At 48.5% G+C, this 22,262-nt stretch overlaps 1 protein-coding gene across 1 annotated transcript; it reads left to right on the top strand.

The window, feature by feature from the left end:
• The first annotated feature begins 257 nt into the window (after positions 1–257).
• On the top strand, positions 258–15,496 carry TCHP (trichoplein keratin filament binding). The gene is made up of 13 exons (XM_080821236.1): positions 258–383; positions 1,859–2,052; positions 2,876–3,086; positions 3,671–3,727; positions 6,341–6,409; positions 7,073–7,246; positions 8,158–8,270; positions 8,439–8,505; positions 9,432–9,604; positions 10,382–10,463; positions 12,102–12,287; positions 12,846–12,989; positions 14,195–15,496. Exons 2-13 carry the CDS (start codon positions 1,859–1,861, stop codon positions 14,225–14,227), a joined length of 1,503 nt encoding a protein of 500 aa, XP_080677362.1. The 5' UTR covers positions 258–383; the 3' UTR covers positions 14,228–15,496.
• The last annotated feature ends 6,766 nt before the right edge of the window (positions 15,497–22,262 follow it).

Below are 22,262 nucleotides of genomic sequence, written 5' to 3'. Positions count from 1 at the left end.
CACCTCCCCACCCCTAATCCCGGGCAACCCTCACCTTCAACCCCCAGGTAACCACCGTTCTGATTTTTGCGGAGTAGTGAGGATTCCCTTACCTTCATCTTTCCCTGTTTCCGGGACGAGCGGCGTTTGGGATTGATCTCCCGCCCCCCACGAGAGGGCGCCAGAGAAAAAAAACGCAGCCTCCTTTCTCTCCGCGCGTTCGGTATCGCTCTGGAGGTGGCTTGGCCCTTGCGGCACCCCGTCGTCCGTCCGTTGCCACGGGCAACGAGCGTGGAAACCGCGGGCGTTTGTGCAGCGCGGCCGGTCGGGACTTGCCGGCCTTGGTTGGGGCATGCAGGAGCTCAGCGGGGGCACTTTTCGGAAGTTCCGGGGCGCGGAGGAACGTGAGTCGGAGGATGGGCTCGGCCGGAGCCGGCGTGGGGGTCGGGACTCGCGGAGCCCGGCCGCAGTGGCCGTGCGCTGGCGGGAACCGCGGCTGGCGTCCGGGGACCCGCAGTCCCTGCGCGCTCTGGGTCCGACGCCTTGCTCTGCAACCCCGTTTGTCGTCTGTGGACGTTGGGGCTGCGTGAAGGATGGGACCGATCTGGGACCGGAGTCTCGTTTCTTGATTCCTGGTGCAAAACTTTTCCACGGGCGGCTTACAGGGCAAGGAAAAAGTTAGGTGCACCTTGCACAGTTCCAAGACAGGTTGTGAACTGGCAGCCACAGGCTAAACTTGGCCCATAGATGTGGATTATTTTCCCCCAGCTCTGAGCACCGAGTCTGAGGCTTGGCCTGGACCCAGACCTATCCGCCTATTCAACAGACGTTCCGTAAGCACCGTCGTAGCCAGGCACTGTGTAGACCCTGCCCATCTTGGCAGCTCTGGGCTCAGGGGAAGGAGGTGCCTGGAGTGAGACTGCTCTCAGCTTTCAAGTCTCCGTTGTGTTCCCATTTTGCTCGGTGATCTGGGCACATGGATTCCTCTCTGGGTCTCAGTTTCTCCATCTGTAAGTTGAGGGATGTGTCCTCCATGCCAATCCAGAACACTTCCAGCTGTGACCGCTGGGCTGGGACGCTCCCCGGGGGTTGCCAGAGCCAGGGCACATTGGTCCCCACAGGCAGCCTCTTGCTGTCTACAGAGCCCAGGCCTTGGTTTGACACTGTCATGAAATAGGATCCCAGCCCTTTCATTTCCTCTGCTTCCTAGCTCTGTGATCCTGGGCAAGCCACTTCACCATTTTGTTTTGTTTTTAAATTTTATTTATTTATTTTTTTTAAAGGTTTTATTTATTTATTTGACAAACAGGGAAAGATCACAAGTAGGCAGAGAGGCAGGCAGAGGGAGAGAGGGAAGCAAGCTCCCCGCTGAGCAGAGAGCCCGATGCAGGACTCAATCCCAGGACCCTGAGATCATGACCCGAGCTGAAGGCAGAGGCTTAACCCACTGAGCCACCCAGTCACCATTTTGAGCTTGAGTTTGCTCACCTGCCAAATAATGGAGTGATTTTAACAATGAAAAGTATCATATATGTCAAGAGTTTAGCACATATATGTGTTCCTGAAATCATTATCCCTGTTACTTTGTGAAGAGCGTTGAAGTCCCCAAGTGTTTGGGCCAGCATTGCTAGGACTGGTTCCCTGCCTTCATCTGCAGCGTCCTCGATGGTGTCTGGCTCACAGCTGGGTGCAGTCCAGGCGTATTTAAAGTGATGATTTGCAAAGCATTTGAAAAATGCTGCTGCCTGGGGGCCTGCACTAAGACTTTTTTTATGTCACTGGTCTGGAGTAGAGTGATTCTGGGGGCAGCCAAGAGGTGAAGACCACTCATTAGGGGGCTGCAGCAGGCTCATTTTCCTACCATTGCCGTTCTCCTCAGATGGCACTCCCCACGCTGCCCTCTTACTGGTGCAGCCGGAGGCTTCTGGACCAGCAGATGGCCCGACAGCGACACCGAGAGCAGGAGGCCCGGCTTCGGCAACAGTGGGACCAGAACAGCCGCTACTTCAGGATGTCTGATATCTGTAGCTTCAAACAGGCTGAATGGAGCTCTAAGACCTCCTACCAGCGGAGGTAACTACAGTGACTTTAGGGGGACAGAGGCAGGAAGCCACTTGTTGGTCAGGGCATGTGGCTTTAAGAACCCAGGGGGTGGGGGTGGGGGAGTGGCTTAACAGCACATTTTCTGGAGGAATTTGCTGGATGGCATAGGTTCCCTGCTTAGTCATGTGTTTCCAGTTGAAAACTGAAAAGAAAGATCATCAGTGAAATAATATATTTGCATTGAAAAAGAGAAAACAATAAGAAATATATGTAGAATCTGGGAGTCTCCGAGTGACCCTTTATCCCCAGAGAGAACCACAATTAACAGTCTGGTACAGATCCTCCCGTACTTTTCCCCAGCCGTATGTGTATAAATTACACACACACACACACACACACACACACACACACATCCATAGTTACAGAAATAAATGTAAAAAACATGGAAGGTAAAAGCGTAGGCTTTGGAGTTAGACAAACCTAGATGGAAATCCTGACTGTGTCACTTGCTGTATAAATGAGCCTTGTTTCCTCCTCCGTGACGTGGGGCTACAACAGAATCCACTTTTTAGGATTTATGGTGAATAGGAAGCCATCCATGTATCTGGTACCTGGTACATGGTAATTGCTCAAGCGTTAGCTACTACTGTGATTGTGTGCATATGGGAGACCACTGTACACTTCCTTATTGCGAAGCCAAGATGCTGTTATGCATAGCGTTTCGTGACCCGCTGACACTTTCCTGGGTCACCATGTCACTTCCATCTTAGCCTCTTTGGCCACACAGCAGAGCAGAGTGTGCCACGGGTGGCCGTCACATGACTGATGTAGGGAGGGCTCCTTCTACCCCCAGCATGCATGCCTATCAGCGGGAGAAGATGAAGGAGGAGAAGAGGAAGCAGCTGGAAGGCAGGCGGGACAGACTCAGGCAGCTGCTGCTGGAGGAGCAGGACCTGCTCACCAGAGAGCTGGAGGCACTGCGGCTAAGCATGGACTTGCGGGAGGGAAGGATCCGGGAGCGGCACGGCAATCTGAAGTCGGCCCGAGAAGAGCAGAGGAAACTGGTAACGTCTTCTTGTCCGTTAGGAGCCTAGGAGAGTGGGAGTGTCCCTAGCCAGGTCAGTGCGGCTTATGTGGGGGCTGCCCCTGGGCACTCTGGTCTGATGAGCCAGCCATTAACGGCAGAGCCTGCAGGGGAAGGGGCTTGTGCTATGTTGTTCTTCACGTGTGTTTTGCATGAGTCATTTCTATTCTCTTTGGCCCCTTAAATCATGACCTCTGAGTCCTTTGCCTTTATTCCAGTCCCATGGTCCTGCAGAGGCTTGGCGGTACTTGTGGGGAATGGTGAGCCCCAGTCTGTGTATTGAAGCCTGCTCTATCTTTTGCAATGGATCTGTCACATCTGGGACCCATCTGTAGCATCAGATCTTGGCACCCTTCCATCACCATGTGGCTGTCATTTGTCAGACTTGTCTGGTTCCATTCCGGTGTCTCCCAGAACCAGGGGTGCACGGGCAGGCAGGCGGTCTGAAGGGCAGGTGCGGTGACAGCGAGCCAGTGGAGGGGCGCTCAGCCTGATCTGACTGGGGATTATCCAAAATGCGAATGGATTTGAGAAGTGACATGAGGCTTTGTGTTTTCTTGACAGATTGCTGAACAACTTTTATATGAACACTGGAAAAAGAACCACCCCAGACTTCGAGAGGTGAAAACCTTTGATTTGCCTCAGTAGATGAAATCCTGTTTCCCTTCTTGTTTTTCAACTTGCATCTCTTTCTGGGGGTGAAACAGGAGAGAACAGCCACCTGAAAAATGCACCAGGCAGATCTGGTTCGTTTGGTCTTGAGCCAGCACTTACTGATCATTCGCTGCCTGGTTTAGCCCCTGGGCATGTGGAGATTAGGTGGCGTCCCCACTCTTCAAGAGCTCGCTGCCCAGTGCAGGAGACAGGGGGCAGCTCGTTACAGTGCAGATTGCAGTGGGCTGGGCAGGCCCGGAAAGATGGGGGTCAGAGACACATCTCAGAGGAGTTGCTGGGGTGAAGTTTGGAAGGACATGGGCTTTTACCTGATGGTGTGGAGGTGAGGAAAGGACATTCCAGATTGAGGCAGCTGAGCGAGGATCAGGCCTGAGCGACTCCACGGAGCAACGGTGGCTGAGAGGTTGCACCGTCAGAGAGGGAAGGGGGACTGCAGGAGTTGAGGCTGGTGAGGCAGGTGGGCCCAGACCCCGGCCAGCCTTGTGTGGCCTTCTCCTGGAAGCATGGAGAGCACCTGGATGATTTTAAGCAGGGGTACAGCGGGACCCAGCTGCATTTTGGGGAGCAATAGCTTTGGTAGCACCGTGGAAGTCCGCAGGAAGGGGTGAAGCCAGGGCAGTGGTGGTGGAGGCCAGACCGGGGTGGCAGGAGAAAGGAGGACAATGGATGAGACCTGGGAGCAAGGGAGGGCTGGTTTGGCTTGAGCGGCACCCTTCTATGGAGACTGGGCTAGAGGAAGATGACCCGTGATGTTGTCAGTAATTTTATTTCAACTTAAACTTTGTGTCTTTATTTATTCCTAATTATATTTGGAAATTGGTAGTTACTAAGTAATGGAGTAATTTGGTGGTTTGGAGTTTTATACAGTTAGCACTAAGACTTTCCTTGGCCATTTGAGGGTTTAGGTTGGTGCTCCAAAATCTTTTACTCAGAAATGTTTATTTAGGGGCTCCTGAGTGGCTCAGTTGGGTTAAAGCCTCTGCCTTCAGCTTGGCAGGGTTCTGGGATTGAGCCCCACGTTGGGCTCTCTGCTCAATAGGGAGCCTGTTTCCCCCTCTCTCTCTGCCTGCCTCTCTGCCTACTTGTGATCTCTGTCTGTCAAATAAATAAAATCTTTAAAAAAAAAAATGGGGCGCTTGGGTGGCTCAGTGGGTTGAACCTCTGCCTTCGGTTCGGGTCATGGTCTCAGGGTCCTGGGATTGAGACCCGCGTCGGGCTCTCTGCTTGGTGGGGACCCTGCTTCCCCTACCGCCCCACCTGCTGCTCTACTTATGATCTCTCTCTCCCTGTCAAATAAATAAATAAAATCTTTATTTAAAAAAAAATGTTTATTTAGAACACTCAAATTAGGGACACCTGGGTGGCTTAGTCAGTTAAACATCTGCCTTCAGCTCAGGTCATGATCCCAGGGTCCTGGGATCAAGTCCCACATCAGGCTTCTTGCTCTGCAAGAGGCCTGCTTCTACCTCTGCCTGCTTCTCCCTTTGCTGGTGCTCTGGTTCTTTCTCGCTGATGGATAGTTAAAATCTTTAAAAAAACAAAACAACTCAAGTTAGTGACAAATGTTTACATAAAGATTAAACATTTTTATTTTTATTTTTTTTTTTAAAGATTTTATTTATTTATTTGTCAGAGAGAGAGAGAGGGAGAGAGAGCGAACGAGCACAGGCAGGCAGAGTGGCAGGCAGAGGCAGAGGGAGAAGCAGGCTTCCTGCTGAGCAAGGAGCCCGATGCGGGACTCGATCCCAGGACGCTGGGATCATGACCTGAGCCGAAGGCAGCTGCTCAACCAACTGAGCCACCCAGGCGTCCCAAAGATTAAACATTTTTAAAGACAGTTTCCCCAATAAAAGCTTTTAGGTAGTGCTTTAATTCATTTTCTGACCCAAAAGATTCTTTAAACCCAAATCTCTTCTCTTTTTTTTTTTTTTTTTTTTTGAAGAAGGCTTCACGCCCCATGTGGAGCTCAACATGGGGCTTGAACTCAGGACCCTGAGATCAGGGCCTGAGCTGAGATGGAGAGTTGGACACTTAACCGACTGAGCCACCCAGGCGCTACCCCCTCATCCCGAAATCTCTTGTTGACTACCCCATATACGTCGCGTCTGTTGCTGTGGGAGTACGTGTTTATCCAGCTCTGCAGAGGGAGTTCTGAGGAGCCAGGCAGAAGGCTGAGTCTGTCCCTCAGCCAGCTCCTGCTGCCCTGAGGCCTTCCATACTTTGGAGCAGCCAGAGGTGGCCTTTCAGATCCTGTTTCCATTTCAGCGTCCACTGCCTGGCTCCTGCTCAACCCCCAGGGTGCTGGGAGAAAAGTTTGTGCTCCTTTGTTACAACTCTTACAGTTTGCTTAGAACTGCCTAGTCCTTTAAGTCAGTAAACACCAACTGGCTGGCATTTGGACTGTCCATGTTGGGGTCCCCTTGTGCTCCCCTGTAAGGTACCTGGGCCTCCCTGCATTCTCGAGTGGGGAACTTAGGGCCACTGCCGGTGCACCCTGCAGCATACATCTGTCACATGAACCAGTGAGGAAGTTCATCTTCTCTGCCTTCTCACCCTCAGATTGAATCAGCCCTGCACAAGGAGCATGTGATAAACTCTTGGAAAATGCAGGAAGAAGGAAAAAAACAGGTGTGGTAAATGACTTGGGAAATAGTCCTCCATGCTGTGGTGGGCATGCTGTCTCCAGTGCCTTGAAGTTTTCTTGTTTTCGATGTTAATGACTCTGATCCAGATGCTAACATGCTAACACCGAGCGGCGGTTGCTCTGACATGTACGACAATCCGTTGTGCTCATTCCCAGGGGCAGAGTCACACAGGGGACCAGGGTGGGCCACTGGCAGGTGGAATGCACATCTTAAAGGTCACTGTTGTTGCTGGCCGTCTCTTTTGATGTAGTTTGCATCGTAAACTCTCAACCTTGGCTTATGGCAGCCCCTCTGGGGACAAAAGTCCACACCTCTGTGAACCCGCAGCTGTATCTCTGGGTTAATTTTGGAGAGTATTTTGCTGGCTTTTGGAAGGGGAAGGAACCCCAACATTCTTGAGCCCCTCCTCTGTGCCAGGCCCTGTGCTGAGTCTTTCCCCAGTGTCGTCTCTGAGGGAAGCATCACACCCATGCTTCTCACCATGAGAACAGCCCAGGAAGGTGCTCCCTCACCCAGGGTCACACAGCTGATAAGTGGCATGACCTACTCTGGTGCAGACACATCCAAATGAGGAACAGCGGTGGGGACCTGGGTCTTTGCTGGCCGCATTACAGATACTGACCTAGGTTCCTTTGGGTCCACGTAGCAAGAAGCCACCAAAGAGGAAGAGAACAAACGGTATGAAAATGAGTATGAACGGGCCCGAAGGGAAGCGCTGGAGCGGATGAAAGCAGAAGAGGAAAGGAGGCAATTGGAGGGCAAACTCCAGGCGGAGGCGCTGCTCCAGCAGATGGAGGAGCTGAAGCTGAAGGAGAAGGAGGTGAGGGCACGGTCCTGGCTCCTCTCTAGCAGCTGCCTGTCGTTAGAAAATGGCGTTTTAGAAAGCTGTGCTGAGAAGTTCCTACACGGGGGGAGGGATGAATCTAAGAAATGCAACAATGCTGGGTTCTCCCTTTTCACATGTATTCCCAGCTGTGGTTTTTCCATCCTCCTAGGTTGTATGCCCAGATTCTAGAATGTTCATGATATGGAGAGAGTACTTCTCTTAGGTGTGTTTCCAGAGTGGCTGTGTGAGGACTTTCTTAGAACTTGGATTTTCCAGGGCACTAAGTAGACTTGAATTAGTCTGATGTTCTAGCACACAGCTATACCTCTCCTCAGCTAGCAGGTTGGGGATCTCAAGGCATAAACTGTGAGGGTCTTTGGTTCAGCAGTTCAGGAGGCTCTTTGAGGTTGCAGTTGCCCTGAGCTAGATTCCTGGGCTGGGTCTTCCCATTCAGACGAGGGGAAGCCTGTTCTTCCTCAGGCCCAAGTGATTCAGGAAACAGGTCCTTAATGCCCATGATCTGCTTAATGCCAAGCACTGCGCTGGGCTCCAGAGACAGCTGTGAGCAGGGCCCACAGCCCTGGCCTGCAAAGCTCCTGGCCCTCACGGCAGGAGCTGTGTTGGGTGGGGGAGACAGGTTAAGTTACAGTAAGGCGTGGACGAGTGCAGGGTCCTGTGGCAGCATGGAGCATGGGTCTCATGCTTGTCCACAGGCCCGGGAAAGGCTCTTGCAGGAAATGAGTGAGCTGGGCCCAGGGCTCAGAGCCCAGAGGTGGGAGGGGGTTCTGATTGCCCCCTGCCAGGCCAGCCCTGTTGCCGTGCATTTGGTGAAAATACAGATGAAGAATGAAGGGAGCTCTGATTCTGATGACCTTAACTGGACTTAACTGTCATTGTCACCACAGGCCACCAAACTGAAGAAGGAGCAAGAGAATCTGCTAAAGCAGCGGTGGGAGCTGGAGAGGCTGGAGGAAGAGAGGAAGCAGATGGCAGCCTTCCGGCAGAAGACAGAGCTGGGGTGTGTGGGGGCCCCCAGTGGCTGCCCTGGCCAGGGGGGTGAGCCTCTCTCCCAGACGTGCATAGGTATCCCAAACCAGAGAGGACACAGTCTGTAGTAAGCAGCTGTCTGACCTCCAGTAATTGTTTATGAGACACTGAAGGCAGCCCCTGTTTTGCTCATTTCTAGGCGCTTTCTGAGACATCAGTATAACGTGCAGCTCAATCGGCGTACACAGCAGATCCAAGAGGAACTGGTGAGTCTGGGTTAGCCTGGCATTTCTTCCACCCTCTTTGGAAGAAGATGCTTTCTGTTGCTCAGTAGCTGGGTGTGCTCTCATAATAAGACCCCTGGGAAGATTCCGCCTTGCTCAGCCCTGCAGTCCCCGCCCCTCCCCAGAGGGGTCTGCCGTGGTCTCCTCCCAGATACATTGACAGGACACCCGGAGAGATGAGCAGTGGGGTTCTTTAAAAATCGAAGTGGCATTCCTCAGCGTATTTACCTAACAGCAAACCTCAGATACTGGGAGTGAGCTTGTTCTTTTGTACTAGCTGTCCGTGGGCTCGCTAGTGACGCAGGGACAGGGAGAGTGAATGAGCAAGCCTGCTTGCTTCCAACCTGGCCTGCAGCAGTCAGGGTGGGCCAGGGGTGGCAGCGGTGCTGTGCTGGGGCCGGCACGCCGCTTTTCCCCAGCGCGTCTTTCCCATCGAGGGACCTCCAGAGCCCTCTCGCTCTGCACAGCACCCCACTATAGCAGTGTGCATCACAGCCCGTTCCATCGCAGTCACTTGTGGTTCTTTCTTCTTACAGCATGGCTGCAGTGAGCATTTTGTGCACATGTCTCTGTGCCTTTGGGTCTCCAGTCTGTTCTCAGAAGTGAGACTGTTGCCCAACAGTGTTCTGGAAAGCTGTGCTGCCAGGCCTGTCCAAGGGCAGGGACATGCGTGTAGCGGCAGAGGGGTCTCCCTTGGAAAGGGAAAGCTCCTGGGCCTCTCCTGTGTTGTTTAAAACCGCTCCTAAGTGATTCTACTGACTCTTCCCATCTCTTTCTCCGGAACCCTTGGAAGCCTCAGGAGTGTCTGCTCTCTGCTGAGTGCAGGAGGGAGGGGCTGTGGGAGTGGGAGGCTGGGGCCACAGAAGAGCTCCCACCGCCCCCGCTGTGCTTCCCTGTCCACCCTCCAGGAGGCGGACAAGCGCATCCTGCAGGCGCTCCTCGAGAAGGAGGATGAGAACCAGCGCATGCACTTGGCCAAGAAGGAGCAGGCCCTGGCCGACGCAGCGTGGATGAAGCAGGTCATTGAGGAGCAGCTGCAGCTGGAGAGGGAGCGGGAGGCAGAGCTGCAGCTGCTGTTGAGGTGAGAGGCGGCACCGACACTCCTGGCCTCTACTCTGGTCCCTCACAGCCGCACAGGGACCACGGGGTCTCCTTTGTAACCGAAACCTCTGCCCTTGCTCAGCTGTCCATAGTGAGGAGCACGTGTTTGCTAATAGCCCTGGCTTCTGGGGGTGTTTCCCTGAAGAAATCATTAGGGTTTAGAGTAAGGGTCTGTTCATTTAAAATTTTAGAAATTTGATGGGAAATTATTATAAACTGTGGAGATGCTGATACTACAGATGGTTCTGGACCCTAAAAATTCATCTAGGAGATTGAAATAATCAACTGAAAAGTCACATTTACTGAGCACGGATTGTGGGTCAGACACTGCAGAGCGCTTTCCCGTCCTCATCTTACTGAATCCTGACATCCCTGGGACTCGAGGAGGGGGACTCGCATCCCCCACTGCTTATCTCTCATGCGAGCCAGCAGTGACTTCAGGAACAAGGCGACAGAGCTCAGGCACCGTAGGGCTCCTTTCTCTTTCCAGGGTCCTGACTGCTGCAGTCACCTGGGTGCTGGTCATCACAGTTGTGTTTTTTAAGGAGGCAGGAGCGTGACAGGCAGCCCAGAGCACTCACTGGAGGGACAGTATCCGAGAGCTTGTTCGTAATTGTCACCTGTGGAGAGTTGGGTGCAGAAGTTGGTGTGAAGGTTGGCCCCACAGGAGATGTGTGCACGGAGCCCTGTGGGTTCTTTTGTAGTCTTCTGCCATCGATGGTGGCAAGGAGCTTGCTCTCATCTGCTCTGTTCCCAGGGAGGAAGCCAAGGAGATGTGGGAGAAGAGAGAGGCGGAGTGGGCCCAGGAGAGGAGCGCCCGAGACAGACTGATGAGCGAGGTAATCGCGGCTGCGAGCACAGACCCTGCCAAATGTTCTGGAACGCAGGCCTCTCTGGTTATCTTAAAGAGACTTGTAATGTCGTTATGAGAGTAGTATCAACTTAGTAGAAAACAATTCGTGAGTACAGGAAGTAAATACCAAGTCACCCAGACCCCCGGAACCTACAGTCACCATTACTTGGTTTCCTTCGACTCCTTGGGTTTCTGTGCATGACGTGTGTCTCTGTGCGTTCCCTCATACCACGCTGTTTGATTTCAAGCATTCTAACATACTGTCACGTCTTGGAGCTGTTTTGACAACTGCATATTATATCACATGAGTGTATATAGTCTGTGTTCTATTCCTTTCTTGGGGGTACTCTTTTTTTTCCCCCTCCCCTAATTTTGAGGCATTACAGGAATCATTGCAGTGAACATCTTGGTGCATAAGGCTTTCCGTTTTCCATATTTAGGATGTTTTTTTCTTGGGGTGTGTAACCAGAAGTGGATTCTTGGAGGAACATAGCTGTTTTCTTTGTTGGAGTTAAGAAATGCACATGAGGCATACCCCCATTAGAAGGAAATCTTTTAGGGGCTCCTGGCTGGCTCAGTTGGTGGACCATGCACCTCTTAATCCTGGGCTCATGAGTTCAAGCCTCACGTTGCGGGTAGAGATTCCGTAATAAAAAAAAAAAAAACAATTAAAAAAAGGAAATCTTTTAGAGAAAAGCCTTCGTTATCCATGTATTGAAAGTTAAAGTGGGGACGCCTGGGTGGCTCAGTTGGTTGAGCAGCTGCCTTTGGCTCAGGTTACGATCCCAGCATCCCAGGATCGTGTCCCACATCGGGCTCCTTGCTTGGCAGGGAGCCTGCTTCTCCCTCTGCCTCTGCCTGCCATTCTGTCTGCCTGTGCTCTCTCTCTCTCTCTCTCTCTGACAAATAAATAAATAATCTTAAAAAAAAAAAGGATGTTAAAGTGGTTTAAAATGGAAATTACATTTTCTGCTTGTCATTTTGGAATTCATGGGGAGTCGGGTTCCCAGTGGTGCTCTCTCACTTTGGGACTACCCATACTCTGCAGCACCTTTTGTTTTCTTATTAAAAATGTTCCTCCTCGTTGTGGCCACTTATGTGTCTCCGCCAGGGAGCAAAATTGTTGGGTGTAGGAGGTGGCTTCCCACTGTTTCTGGTTCTCCAGGCCTGACTGTGCTCTGGATGTTATCCTGTGGTGAGGTCAGGTCTCAAACCCAGAAGGTTTCTGGCACTCTAAGCAGTACATTTAAATCCAAAAGGTTGAGGGGGCGACCCTGACTCTATCTCTGGTCATCTGCGTGGCGTGTTGTTTCTTTTTCTAGAACTGACGGATAGTGAGACTCACAACCTTGTTGCTATGTTTCTGTCCTGGGTAGGAAGCTCCATCCCCTCTAACCTTGTCGGTGCCCAGCTGTCTCTCCCTGCCACAGAGTCTGTGTGCATTTTGTGTGTGGTGGGGACAGATGGGAGGCAGGGCTGACACCGTGTGGGCCGCTCCTATGATCTGGACTTGGCTTCACCTGGCATATTCAGCCCTGAGGCTGAGGACAAGGCTGGGGCTCGCAGAACAGGTACCTGTTAGCATCACACTAAAATCTGCTCTTTGCCTTCCCACTGTGGGTAGGTTTTGACAGGAAGACAACAACAAATACAAGAAAAGCTTGAACAAAATCGACGAGCACAGGAGGAGTCCCTGAGACACAGGGAGCAACTTATTAAAAATCTTGAAGAAGCAAGAGAGTCAGCTCGCCGTGAGAAAGAGGAGAGTGAAGAACTGAAATCGGCCAGGAAACAGGAGCTGGAGGCCCAGGTGGGCTCAGCTGGGGGTGGGGGGGATGATGCGGGGAGGCAGCCTCAGCCAGGGGGATGTGAGCTACAGGCAGCAGGCCTCGCTGTGGCCCCTCCCCGCTGTGGCACAGGATGCCGAGGCCCTTGACTTTCTTCCGTGGCCTGGCACTAGGACCTTGTCTGAGAAGCCCACGCTAATGGGCTCAGTGCATCTCTTTTCCTTTCTAGCTGAAACTCCAACCCTCCTTAGTTCCAGCTTTACTCCAGGTCCTCTGTCTGTGTGGGAGCAAGACTGTCATGCCTGGCCAGCCTCTCTGCATCTGCCAGGCTTTGGCTCACTGGGGCACAGTTTATTCAGTTCGGGACCTAATAGGAGCACAGAATGATCTAAGCACATGGGCACACCCAGAGCTTTTGTCTTTCTAGTCTCATAATTGCCCTTCCTTCTTGCGGCACTCGCCGGCACTGTTCCTTAGCTGGGATTGTCCAGCCGGCACAGATCCACGGGCTTCCCCTCGTGATCCAAGGCAGGGCTCCGCCCCGGGAGCTTGTCCTGGGTGACTGTGCTCTCGGTGGCCAGGTTGCAGAGCGGCAGCTGCAGGCATGGGAAGAGGACCAGCAGCAGGAGGAGGAAGAAGAGGAGGCGAGGCGGGCAGAGCAGCTCAGTGACACCCTGCTGCAGCAGGAAGCGAAGACGATGGCCGAGCGGGGCTACCGGCCCAAGGTAGGAGTCTGCAGGGGATGGGCCACGCTGCTGAGCCACCACTCGACCTGGCCTCTGCCATTCCAGGCCTGTTTGTAGCCCTGTGTTCGGCTCCACTTCCCAACCAGCTCCGGTTCTTCCTCGCACCTCCTCAGTTTCTCCCTTTCTTGGCCAGTAGGGGACCTTGCCATGTGGTTCTTCCAGTTCTTGTTTGGGCTTGAGATGGTCTTGTTCAGGTTCTGAGTGCTGAGCTGCGGGCCGTGTGGCCCCCTGTGGGGCCAGGAGCCATCTGAGAGCCCCGGCGCAGTGGGTGGGAGGTGAAGGAGCAGTGGTGCTAGGTCCTGGCTGTGCACATGGCGGAGCCCAGGTTTCCCTTCCTCTCAGCACCTCTACCTGCCCCCTCCCCACTCTGTGATCCTCTCCTCTCCTGTCTTTCCCTGTCTCTCAAAGTACTTGAGTCACCCCTGTGCAGGACACCACAGGGCGCACAGAGAAGCAGAGGCTGGCACGCTCCTCCCAGGGAGCTGACAGCTAGAGCACCGGGAACCAAGGGATGGCCCAGCAAGTGCGTCGCCCCTGCTGCTTCTGTACCATGGCCATTCCGGTCCCCCTGGCACTCTGAAGTGCTGCGGGACCGAGACTGGCTCCTTCATGGTCAGATAACTCTGGGAAGCCGTTGAGGCAGGTAGAGCAGGTGCTACACTGGCAGCAGTTTTGTCCTACACCTACACTGTTTTTCCTGACTGGCTGGGACTCTCGAGGTACAGGGAACAGCATGTTCTCAACTCACTTGACCATGGATCGGTGAGTGCCCCAGGCCTAGGCTTCACAGAGTGCCCATGGACGCGTTATTAAAAAAGGAATAGGGGCGCCTGGGTGGCTCTGTCAGCTAAGCGGCTGCCTTCGGCTCAGGTCATGATGCTGGGGTCCTGGGATCAAGTCCCACATTGGGCTCCCTGCTCAGTGGGGAGTCTGCTTCTCCCTCTCCCTCTGTGCCCCTGCTCCTGTTCTCTTTCTCTCTCTCTCTATCTCAAATAAATGAAAAATATCTTTAAAAAAAGTAATAAAATGCCTTAGTTATGGCTTAGTGTCAAAGTTTTGTCACTTGTAAATGAAAAAGCCATTTATTTTTACTGCGCTTTTAGTTCTTATTTAAGTTGGGCTTCATTCCCAGTGTTCCTGAGATTGCCGATCTTCTCAGACTTGTGTTTTCTTTCTTTCCTCAGCCCTATGGACATCCCAGAATTGCTTGGAACTGACTCCATTGGTACCATAAGCCCAGAGAGCAGGGATGCTGAGGCCTTCGATAGCAGGCACCAGACAGTTGTACCGCGTTCCGGTCGAATGTTCGGGTCACTGTGAAATGGTTCAGTGAGCCTCTTCGGGTCCACAGTTAAACAGAGCAAGGGTCTCACCAGATGAAGGTCTTGTAGATAGGCAGCACCCAGCAGGAAGGCCCTTCTTGCCTTTCGTATCCAAGGATGGGGCTCCTGTAGTCACACGCTGACAGTGCTGTCACACAGTCCCCTCCTAGACTGCACCTGCTGTAGGAGCTGTGGGATATGTCCTATTGCAGGATATATGGTTTCCTGTTGCCTCACGCTAATTGTCAACCTCCAGTGAAGAGTCCCTCTGGAGAGAAGTTTCTCAGTTTTTAAACTTGCTATTTTAATTTCATTATTCTGTTGAGAACAGACTCGTAAGTCTTGATGCAGTTTATTTCAGGGTTTATTAATTTAGTGGTCCCCCAAGGATCATGTCTTGTTTTCTGGAAGAAAAAAGCTATGAAATTCTGAGACAGTTTGATGTGCTTCACAGATGCTTTCTGGAAAGGTGGCAAGAAGTGGGTCTTTCCTCCTTCAGGAAACGTTTGGTAGAATTCCCATAGAGAGCCCTGTGTGGGGTGATCCCAATGTGGATGTTACTGAGCCCCAGAAGGGAATCTCAAAAGGCCACCTGGGTGGCTAACCTTTTGGCTGACACTTTGGACCTCTCGTGTCTTGGGAAGGTCTTGGCAGCATGCAGCCTTCTGGGATGTGTGTACCCAGAGGAAGGAGCCCTGAGCCTAAAGGAAGTAGATCACACTCAACCAGATAGGCCAGAACTTCCTCTTCCCACTGTTTTATCAATGTGACACAGTTCTAGATTCATCTCTGCAAGGAGTACAAGTTCCCGGCAGCAATAATCATATTTTTATGACTTTTTTTTTTTTTTTTTTTCAGATTCTTCCTCTGAGGTTTGTTTTCATTATATTGTACTTAAGATTGCACGTCTCAGTAAATTACAGCTAATTATAGGGCTACGTGCCAGGTTATTAAAAACCAGAGTTTATTAGAAAAACTCCTGTGTGTAAGGGCTGCATTGCCTTCTACATCCATTGTGCTGTAAAACAAATGGTATATTTTTCATTTTCTTGTCTTGAATTTCTTTGGCTATGATCCCCTGAGCACCACTTTCATTATGTTTGCTCATATTTGCTTCCCCTGTTCAGATGTTCATTTATTGTGAAATAAAGTTCTGGTGTGACAGCATGGCTTCCTGGCTTTGTTACTGTCGCTTTTAGTAATTGTTGCCAAGTGGGCCCTGTAGAGTGAAAAGTTTGTACTGACTTAATCCACATCTCTTACAGCTTTGCATATTTCCTATGACTGCTCACATTTTCTAGGCTATGTCAGTTTTTTCTTATGGAAATGGTCGTGTCTCCCCTCTAATTTTCACTAGATCCTCTCTTAAGTAAACCACAGGGAATTACTAGCTCCACTATAGATTTGATTGGCCAGAATGCCTGGTAAGTAGGCACGTAAATATCTACTATTTCTTATTTTCAAATTTCTTGTTTTTGAAGCCTTTTTTGTGACGCCGATTTTCTGTCTAATTCATGTAAACTCGACCAAAATAATAGTCTCTAAGTTTCGAGCTTCCATTGCCTTACTGCTTCTAGCATAGCCCAGAGTCCTCTTCTCTCGTGTGTAGTTTGTGCTCTTATCATGTATGTATATTGGCCCTGTTTCTAAGCACCTTTTTCTTTTTCCTGTTTTTTCCAGTGCCTTTTTCTGTGCCCTGTAAAATTAGTGCTTTTTAGATTATTCTTCACAGGTTCTTCTATGAAGTTCAGTTCCTTTGGAACAGGTGGTGCTGAAGCCACTACTAATATTAAAGTAATTCTTATTTTCTGTGTTTTCACTCTTCGTGCTCATTCAGCACATATTTTGAGTTGATTTTTGTGAAGGGTGTCAGGTCTGTGTCTTTATTCATTTTTTGGTCACGTAGATGTCCAGTTGTCCCAGTACCATTTGTTTGAAAGAATACTTGTGTCATCACAGTACCTTGGTTCCTTTGTCAGAGATCAGTTGACTGTATTTATGTCAGTGTATTTCTGGCCTCCTTAATCTGATCCATTGATCTGTTTATTCTCTCGCCAGTACCATAAGCTTCTATAGTCAATACCACTGTCTTGATTCCTGTTGCTTTAAGTCTTAAAGTTGGGTAGTACCATTTGTTCTTTTCCTGCAATATTGTATTGGCTCTTCTGGGTCTTTAGAATCAGTTTGTTGATATCCACAAAATAACTTGCTGGAATTTTTTTTTTTAGATTTTTTTTTTTTTTTTTAAGTAATCTCTTTACCTAATGTGGGACTCGAACTTGCAACCCCAAGATCAAAAGTTGCGTGCTCCACTGACTGAGCCAGCCGGGCTCCCCGCCAGTTGCTAGGGATTGCATTGAATCTGTAGATCAAGTTGGGAAGAACTGACATTTTAACAATCTTCCTGTCTATTGACATGAATGAAATATATCTTTGTAAAAGTTCATTCATCAGAATTTTGTTTTCCTTCATATAGCTCTGATACTTTTTTTTTTTAGATTTATACCTACAGTATTTCATTGTTTTTGGATGCTAATGTAATTGGTACTGTGTTTTTAATTTCGAATTCCACCTCTTCGTTGCTAGTGTGTAGGAAAATAATTAACGTTTGTACATTAACTTTCTATCCTATAACCTTGCTATAATTGCTTATTGGTTCCAGGAGGTTTTTTTGGTTCTTTCAGATTTTGTACATAAAGATGATCATGTCATCTGTGAACAAAGTCAGTTTTATTCCTTCCTTCCTGATCTGTATCTTTTACTTCCTTTTCTTCTCTTACTGCAATAGCTACAACTTCTGTGTTGAAAAGGAGTGGTGAAAGGGGACATCTTTGCCTTGTACCTGACCTTAGTGGGAAAGCTTTGAGTTTCTCACCATTAGGTATGATACTAGCTATAGGTTTTTGTAGATTTTTTTTTTTTTTATCAAGTTGAAGAAGTTCCCCTCTCTTCCTAATTTGCTAAGAGTTTTTATTACGAATGGGTATTGGATTTTTCCACAGGTCTGGTCTTGTCTTGTCTTGTCTTTTTTAAAGGTTTTATTTACTTATTTGACAGAGATCACAAGTAGGCAGAGAGAGAAAGGACGTGAAGCAGGCTCCCTGCTGAGCAGAGAGCCCAATGCGGGGCTTGATCCCGGTACCCTGGGATCATGACCTGAGCCAAAGGCAGAGGCTTTAACCCACTGAGCCACCCAGGCGCCCCTCACAGGTCTTTTCTGCATCTATTGATATGATGTGATTTTTCTTTTTTAGATTGTAGATGCAATGGATTACATTAATTGAGTTTTGAATGTTGAACCAGTCTTGCATACCTGGGATAAATCTAACTTGGTTGTGGTATATAATTCTTTTTATACACTATTGGATTCAATTTGCTAATATTTTGTTGAGGATTTTTGCATTTATGTTTATGAGAGAGATCTGTAGTTTTCTTCTCTGGTAATGTCTTTGCCTAGGTTTGGCTTTAGGGTAATGCTGGCCTCACAGAATGGATTTTGCATTTATCTTCTGAAAAAACCTATGGAGAATTGGTATACGTTCTTCCCTAAATGTTTGGTAGAATTCACCAGTGAATCCATCTGGGCCAGCCTGGTACTTCATTTTTGGAAGGTTATTAATTATTGATTGAACTTCGTAAGTAGATGTAGGCCTGTGCAGATTGTTTCTTCTTCTTTTTTTTTTAAAAAAAAGATTTTATTTATTTATTTGACAGAGAGAGATCACAAGTAGGCAGAGAGGCAGGCAGAGAGAAAGGAGGAAGCAGGCTCCCCGCTGAGCAGAGAGCCCGATGTGGGACTCAATCCCAGGACCCTGAGATCATGACCCGAGCCGAAGGCAGAGGCTTTAACCCACTAAGCCACCCAGGTGCCCCGCAGATTGTTTCTTCTTATGTGAATTTGACAGGTTAAGTATTTCAGGGAGTTGGTTCATTTCTTCTAGGTTATCAATTTGTGAGCATGGAATTGGTCATAGTATTCCTTTATTGTCATTTTGATTTTGATGTTCATGGGATCTGTAGTGATGTCCCCTTTTCATTTCTGATATTAGTGATTTGTATCCTCTCTTTTTGTCTTAGCCTGGCTGGAGGCTTATTGATTTTATTGATCTTTCTAAAGAACCATCTTTTGGTTTTGTTGATTTTTCTCTGTTGAGTTCCTTCTTTGTAATTCTACTCTAGTTAACATATACATTATGTAACAGGCTTACAGTTAACATATATTTTGCTCCATCCGGGTTGACAATATAAATGAGGTTCTTTGGGCACTTTTTTTTTTTTTCATTTTTCAAACTGTCCATTTAGCCTAATGATATCTATTTCTTTCTTTTTTCTTTTTTTTTTAATTTTTAATTAACATATAATGTATTATTAGCCCCAGGGGTACAGATCCATGAATCGCCAGGTTTACACACTTCACAGCACTCACCATAGCACATACCTTCCCCAATGTTCATAATCCAACCACCCTCTCCCTACCCCCCCTCCCCCTGGCAACCCTTGGTTTGTTTTGTGAGATTAAGAGTCTCTTATGGTTTGTCTCCCTCCCAATCCCATCTTGTTTCATTTATTCTTTTCCTACCCCCCAAACCCCCCATGTTGCCTCTCAACTTCCTCATATCAGGGAGATCATATGATAATTGTGTTTCTCTGATTGACTTATGTCGCTAAGCATAATACCCTCTAGTTCCATCCATGTTGTTGCAAATGGCAAGATTTCATTTCTTTTGATGGCTGCATAGTATTCCATTATATATATATATATATACACACACACACAATGAAGATGTGGGATATATATATATGTGTGTGTGTGTGTATATATGTATATATGCATACACATATGTGGGTATATATGTGTATATATACACATATACACATATACATATATGTATATGTACATATATGTATACATATATACATATATGTATATATGTATATATGTGTGTATATATGTATACATATATATGTATATATATGTACACACACATATATATACAACCCACATCTTTATACATATATGTATATATGTATATGTGTGTGTGTGTATGTATATATGTATACATATATATGTATATATATGCGCACACACACGCACACACACACACACACATATATATATATATATATATATACACACACACAACCCACATCTTCTTTATCCATTCATCTGTTGATGGACATCTAGGTTCTTTCCATAGTTTGGCTATTGTGGACATCGCTGCTATAAACATTCGGGTGCACGTGCCCCTTTGGATCACTACATTTGTATCTTTAGGGTAAATACCCAGTAGTGCGATGGCTAGGTCATATACCCAGCTCTATTTTCAACTTTTTGAGGAACCTCCATGCTATTTTCCAGAGTGGTTGCACCAGCTTGCATTCCCACCAATAGTGTAGGAGGGTTCTCTTTGGGCACTTTTGCTGTCACTCTGGCCTTTGCCAGTTGTAACCCAAGGAGTGACAGCCTTTAGGCCCAGGCTTCTCTTCACCACACAGGCCCTTCCTACATGATGTGAGCCAGGCCTATGGCTTCCAGCACTGTCTACCCATCAGTACATCCTGGATCTGTATCTCTAGTCTAGACTCCTATATCTACCACCCCTTTGGTATCCCTACTTCGATATGCATCTCAAAGGCACCTCCAACTCAGCACAAGACTAGCAAATGATCTCTCCTACTAAACTCCTATCATTAAACAAAACAATAGCAACAACCTGGCTCTTCTCCAGTGTTCTCAGATAAGTGAGTGGCACCCCCATCCATCCTGCCAGCTGCAGAAGCCATAAGCCTAGGGGCACTGAGTCCTGCTACTTTGAGCTCCAGCAACCTCCAAGTCCATTTGCTTTGCTCCCTCTGCCCCTATCTTTCATGGCTACCACTGAGGTTTCTTAAGACACAAGGAACACAAACCATAAGGAAAGGATTGATAAATTTGACTACATTTAATAAAATGCTTATTTCAGGGTTGCCTAGGTGGTTCAGTCAGTTGAGCATCCAACTCTTAGTTCTGGCTCAGATTGTGATCTCCTAGATCGTGAGATTGAGCCCTGAGTCAGGCTCTGCTCAGTGCAGACTCTGCTTGGGATTTTTTCTCCTCTTTCTCTCCCTCCTCCTTAGCCCCTCCTCCCTCACTCACAGGCTCTCTCTAAAAATAAATAAATCTAAAAAAAAAAAAAAAAAAAGCCAAACAGCTTATTTCAAAAGACACCTAAGAAGGAAAAGACGTGCCACAGAATGTTAAAGGATGTTTGTAACACAGTAAACAAAGGACTAGTGTTCAAAACATTTTTAAAACTCCTATGAAGAATAATGAAAAATAGAACCTAATGGAAAAAATGGGTAAACACTCAAATAGGCATTTCACAAAAGAGGAAATCTAAATGGCTAATAAACCTGGAAAAGCACACAGCAATATTGTCAGAAGAATGCATATTGAAACTGAGACACTACCATAAACCCTGTGGATTGACAAAAAATTTTTTAAAGATTTATTTTAAAGTCATCTCTACACTCAATGTGGGGCTTGAACTCACAACCCTGAGATCAAGAGTCGCACGCTCTACCGACTGAGCCAGCCGGGTGCCTCTGGATTGACAAAATTGACACAGCTTTTATATCAGTGTTCATGAAGATGCAGAACAATGGGAAGTCTCACATTCTGCTGGTACAACACTTTGGAAAAAGGGATAAAAACAGCATTACACATTTGGAGATGTACGTTCTCTACAATCCAGGTCCATATCTATCCCCCACAGAAGTTAGTCCTACATGTACCATAAGACATACCTTTCAGAGTTTTTTAAGAGCCAAGAACTAGAAATAACTGAAACTTCCATCACTAAAATACTAGATAAATAAATCATGTGTATACAATGCATGAATGCTACACAACATGGAAAATCTAAGCAGAGGCATGCACATTGACCTAGCTGACTCACAAGATTGAGGGAAAGACGAGAATACACCAGTAGGGTTCATTTACATGTTCAAAACCAGACAAAACACAGCTCTTACTTAGGTCTGGGAAGACACACAGGGCATGGAACCAAAAGCTAGGAGCAGTGAGCACTGAAGCCCAGGGGAAGGAGGGGCCCATGGGGGCTCCTGGGGGAAAGGCAGTGTTCTCTTTCTTACCCGGGTTGCAACTACCCAGGTGGTCACTTTAGAATTCTACGTGGATGCGGCAGACGTATTTCTGAATTTAGAGCTCCCGTGGGAGGCGGTGGCAAACAGAAGTGCCCGAGTGAAGGGTAGAGGGTGTGGCCCAAGCACTAGGGTTCTCTGACGCTCCACCTCCACCATGTAGAGGCCAGGGGACCCCTCTCTGGGCCCTGTTCATCTGTGAAATGTGGAGAAGGGTGACGTGTGGATGTGCTAAAGGTAAATAACAAAAAGCGCGGAGCCCAAATGGACCTGTTTTCCTGCCAAGAGGGGGCCTCCCTGCCCCTAGGAAACAACCTGCCTGCACACCCTGGTCCCTGTGTCTGTACTTGGGTAGGATTTCATCTTGACTTAATTGGCAGAAGCAGGTCAGATTCCAGCTTCCAGCCTCCATGGGGAGCTCTCTCCCCCTATTCTGGGAACGGGTGAACCTCCCGTCCATGCTGTGCTGGGCCCTGGAGCCCTCCTGCTTCTAGTGGCAGGTCCAGGGCTGCTCCTCCCAGAAGGGCTGACGGGGTGTGTGTCACCACGGAATCTGTGAGGTCCCTGAATCATGGAAACTGGTGAAATGGGCAATATCCTCCACTCACAGATCAGTCTTATTACTTGAGCAGCAGTTACTGAGAGTTTCAATTTCAAACAGACCGAAAAGACTGGAAATATTTGTGGCGAAAGTAGGGAGGGGAAAGATGAAACACACATGTGGCCACCCGGATCCTGTTCCTCTAAGCCTGCCTGGGGAGGGCAGGGGACCACACAGACATGGGCA

This window comes from Martes martes (assembly GCF_963455335.1).
Source record: "Martes martes genome assembly, chromosome: 13".
Lineage (NCBI taxonomy): Eukaryota > Metazoa > Chordata > Mammalia > Carnivora > Mustelidae > Martes > Martes martes.
This window is presented reverse-complemented; position numbering and strand designations above follow the sequence as displayed.

Bases quoted from the DNA above. Each gene is read 5' to 3' on its own strand.
- TCHP (XM_080821236.1), top strand. From the start codon at position 1,859: ATGGCACTCCCCACGCTGCCCTCTTACTGGTGCAGCCGGAGGCTTCTG. The intron at 3,087-3,670 runs GTAACGTCTTCT...TTTTCTTGACAG, and splicing joins GAGAAGAGCAGAGGAAACTG to ATTGCTGAACAACTTTTATA. The intron at 10,464-12,101 runs GTAATCGCGGCT...CACTGTGGGTAG, and splicing joins GAGACAGACTGATGAGCGAG to GTTTTGACAGGAAGACAACA.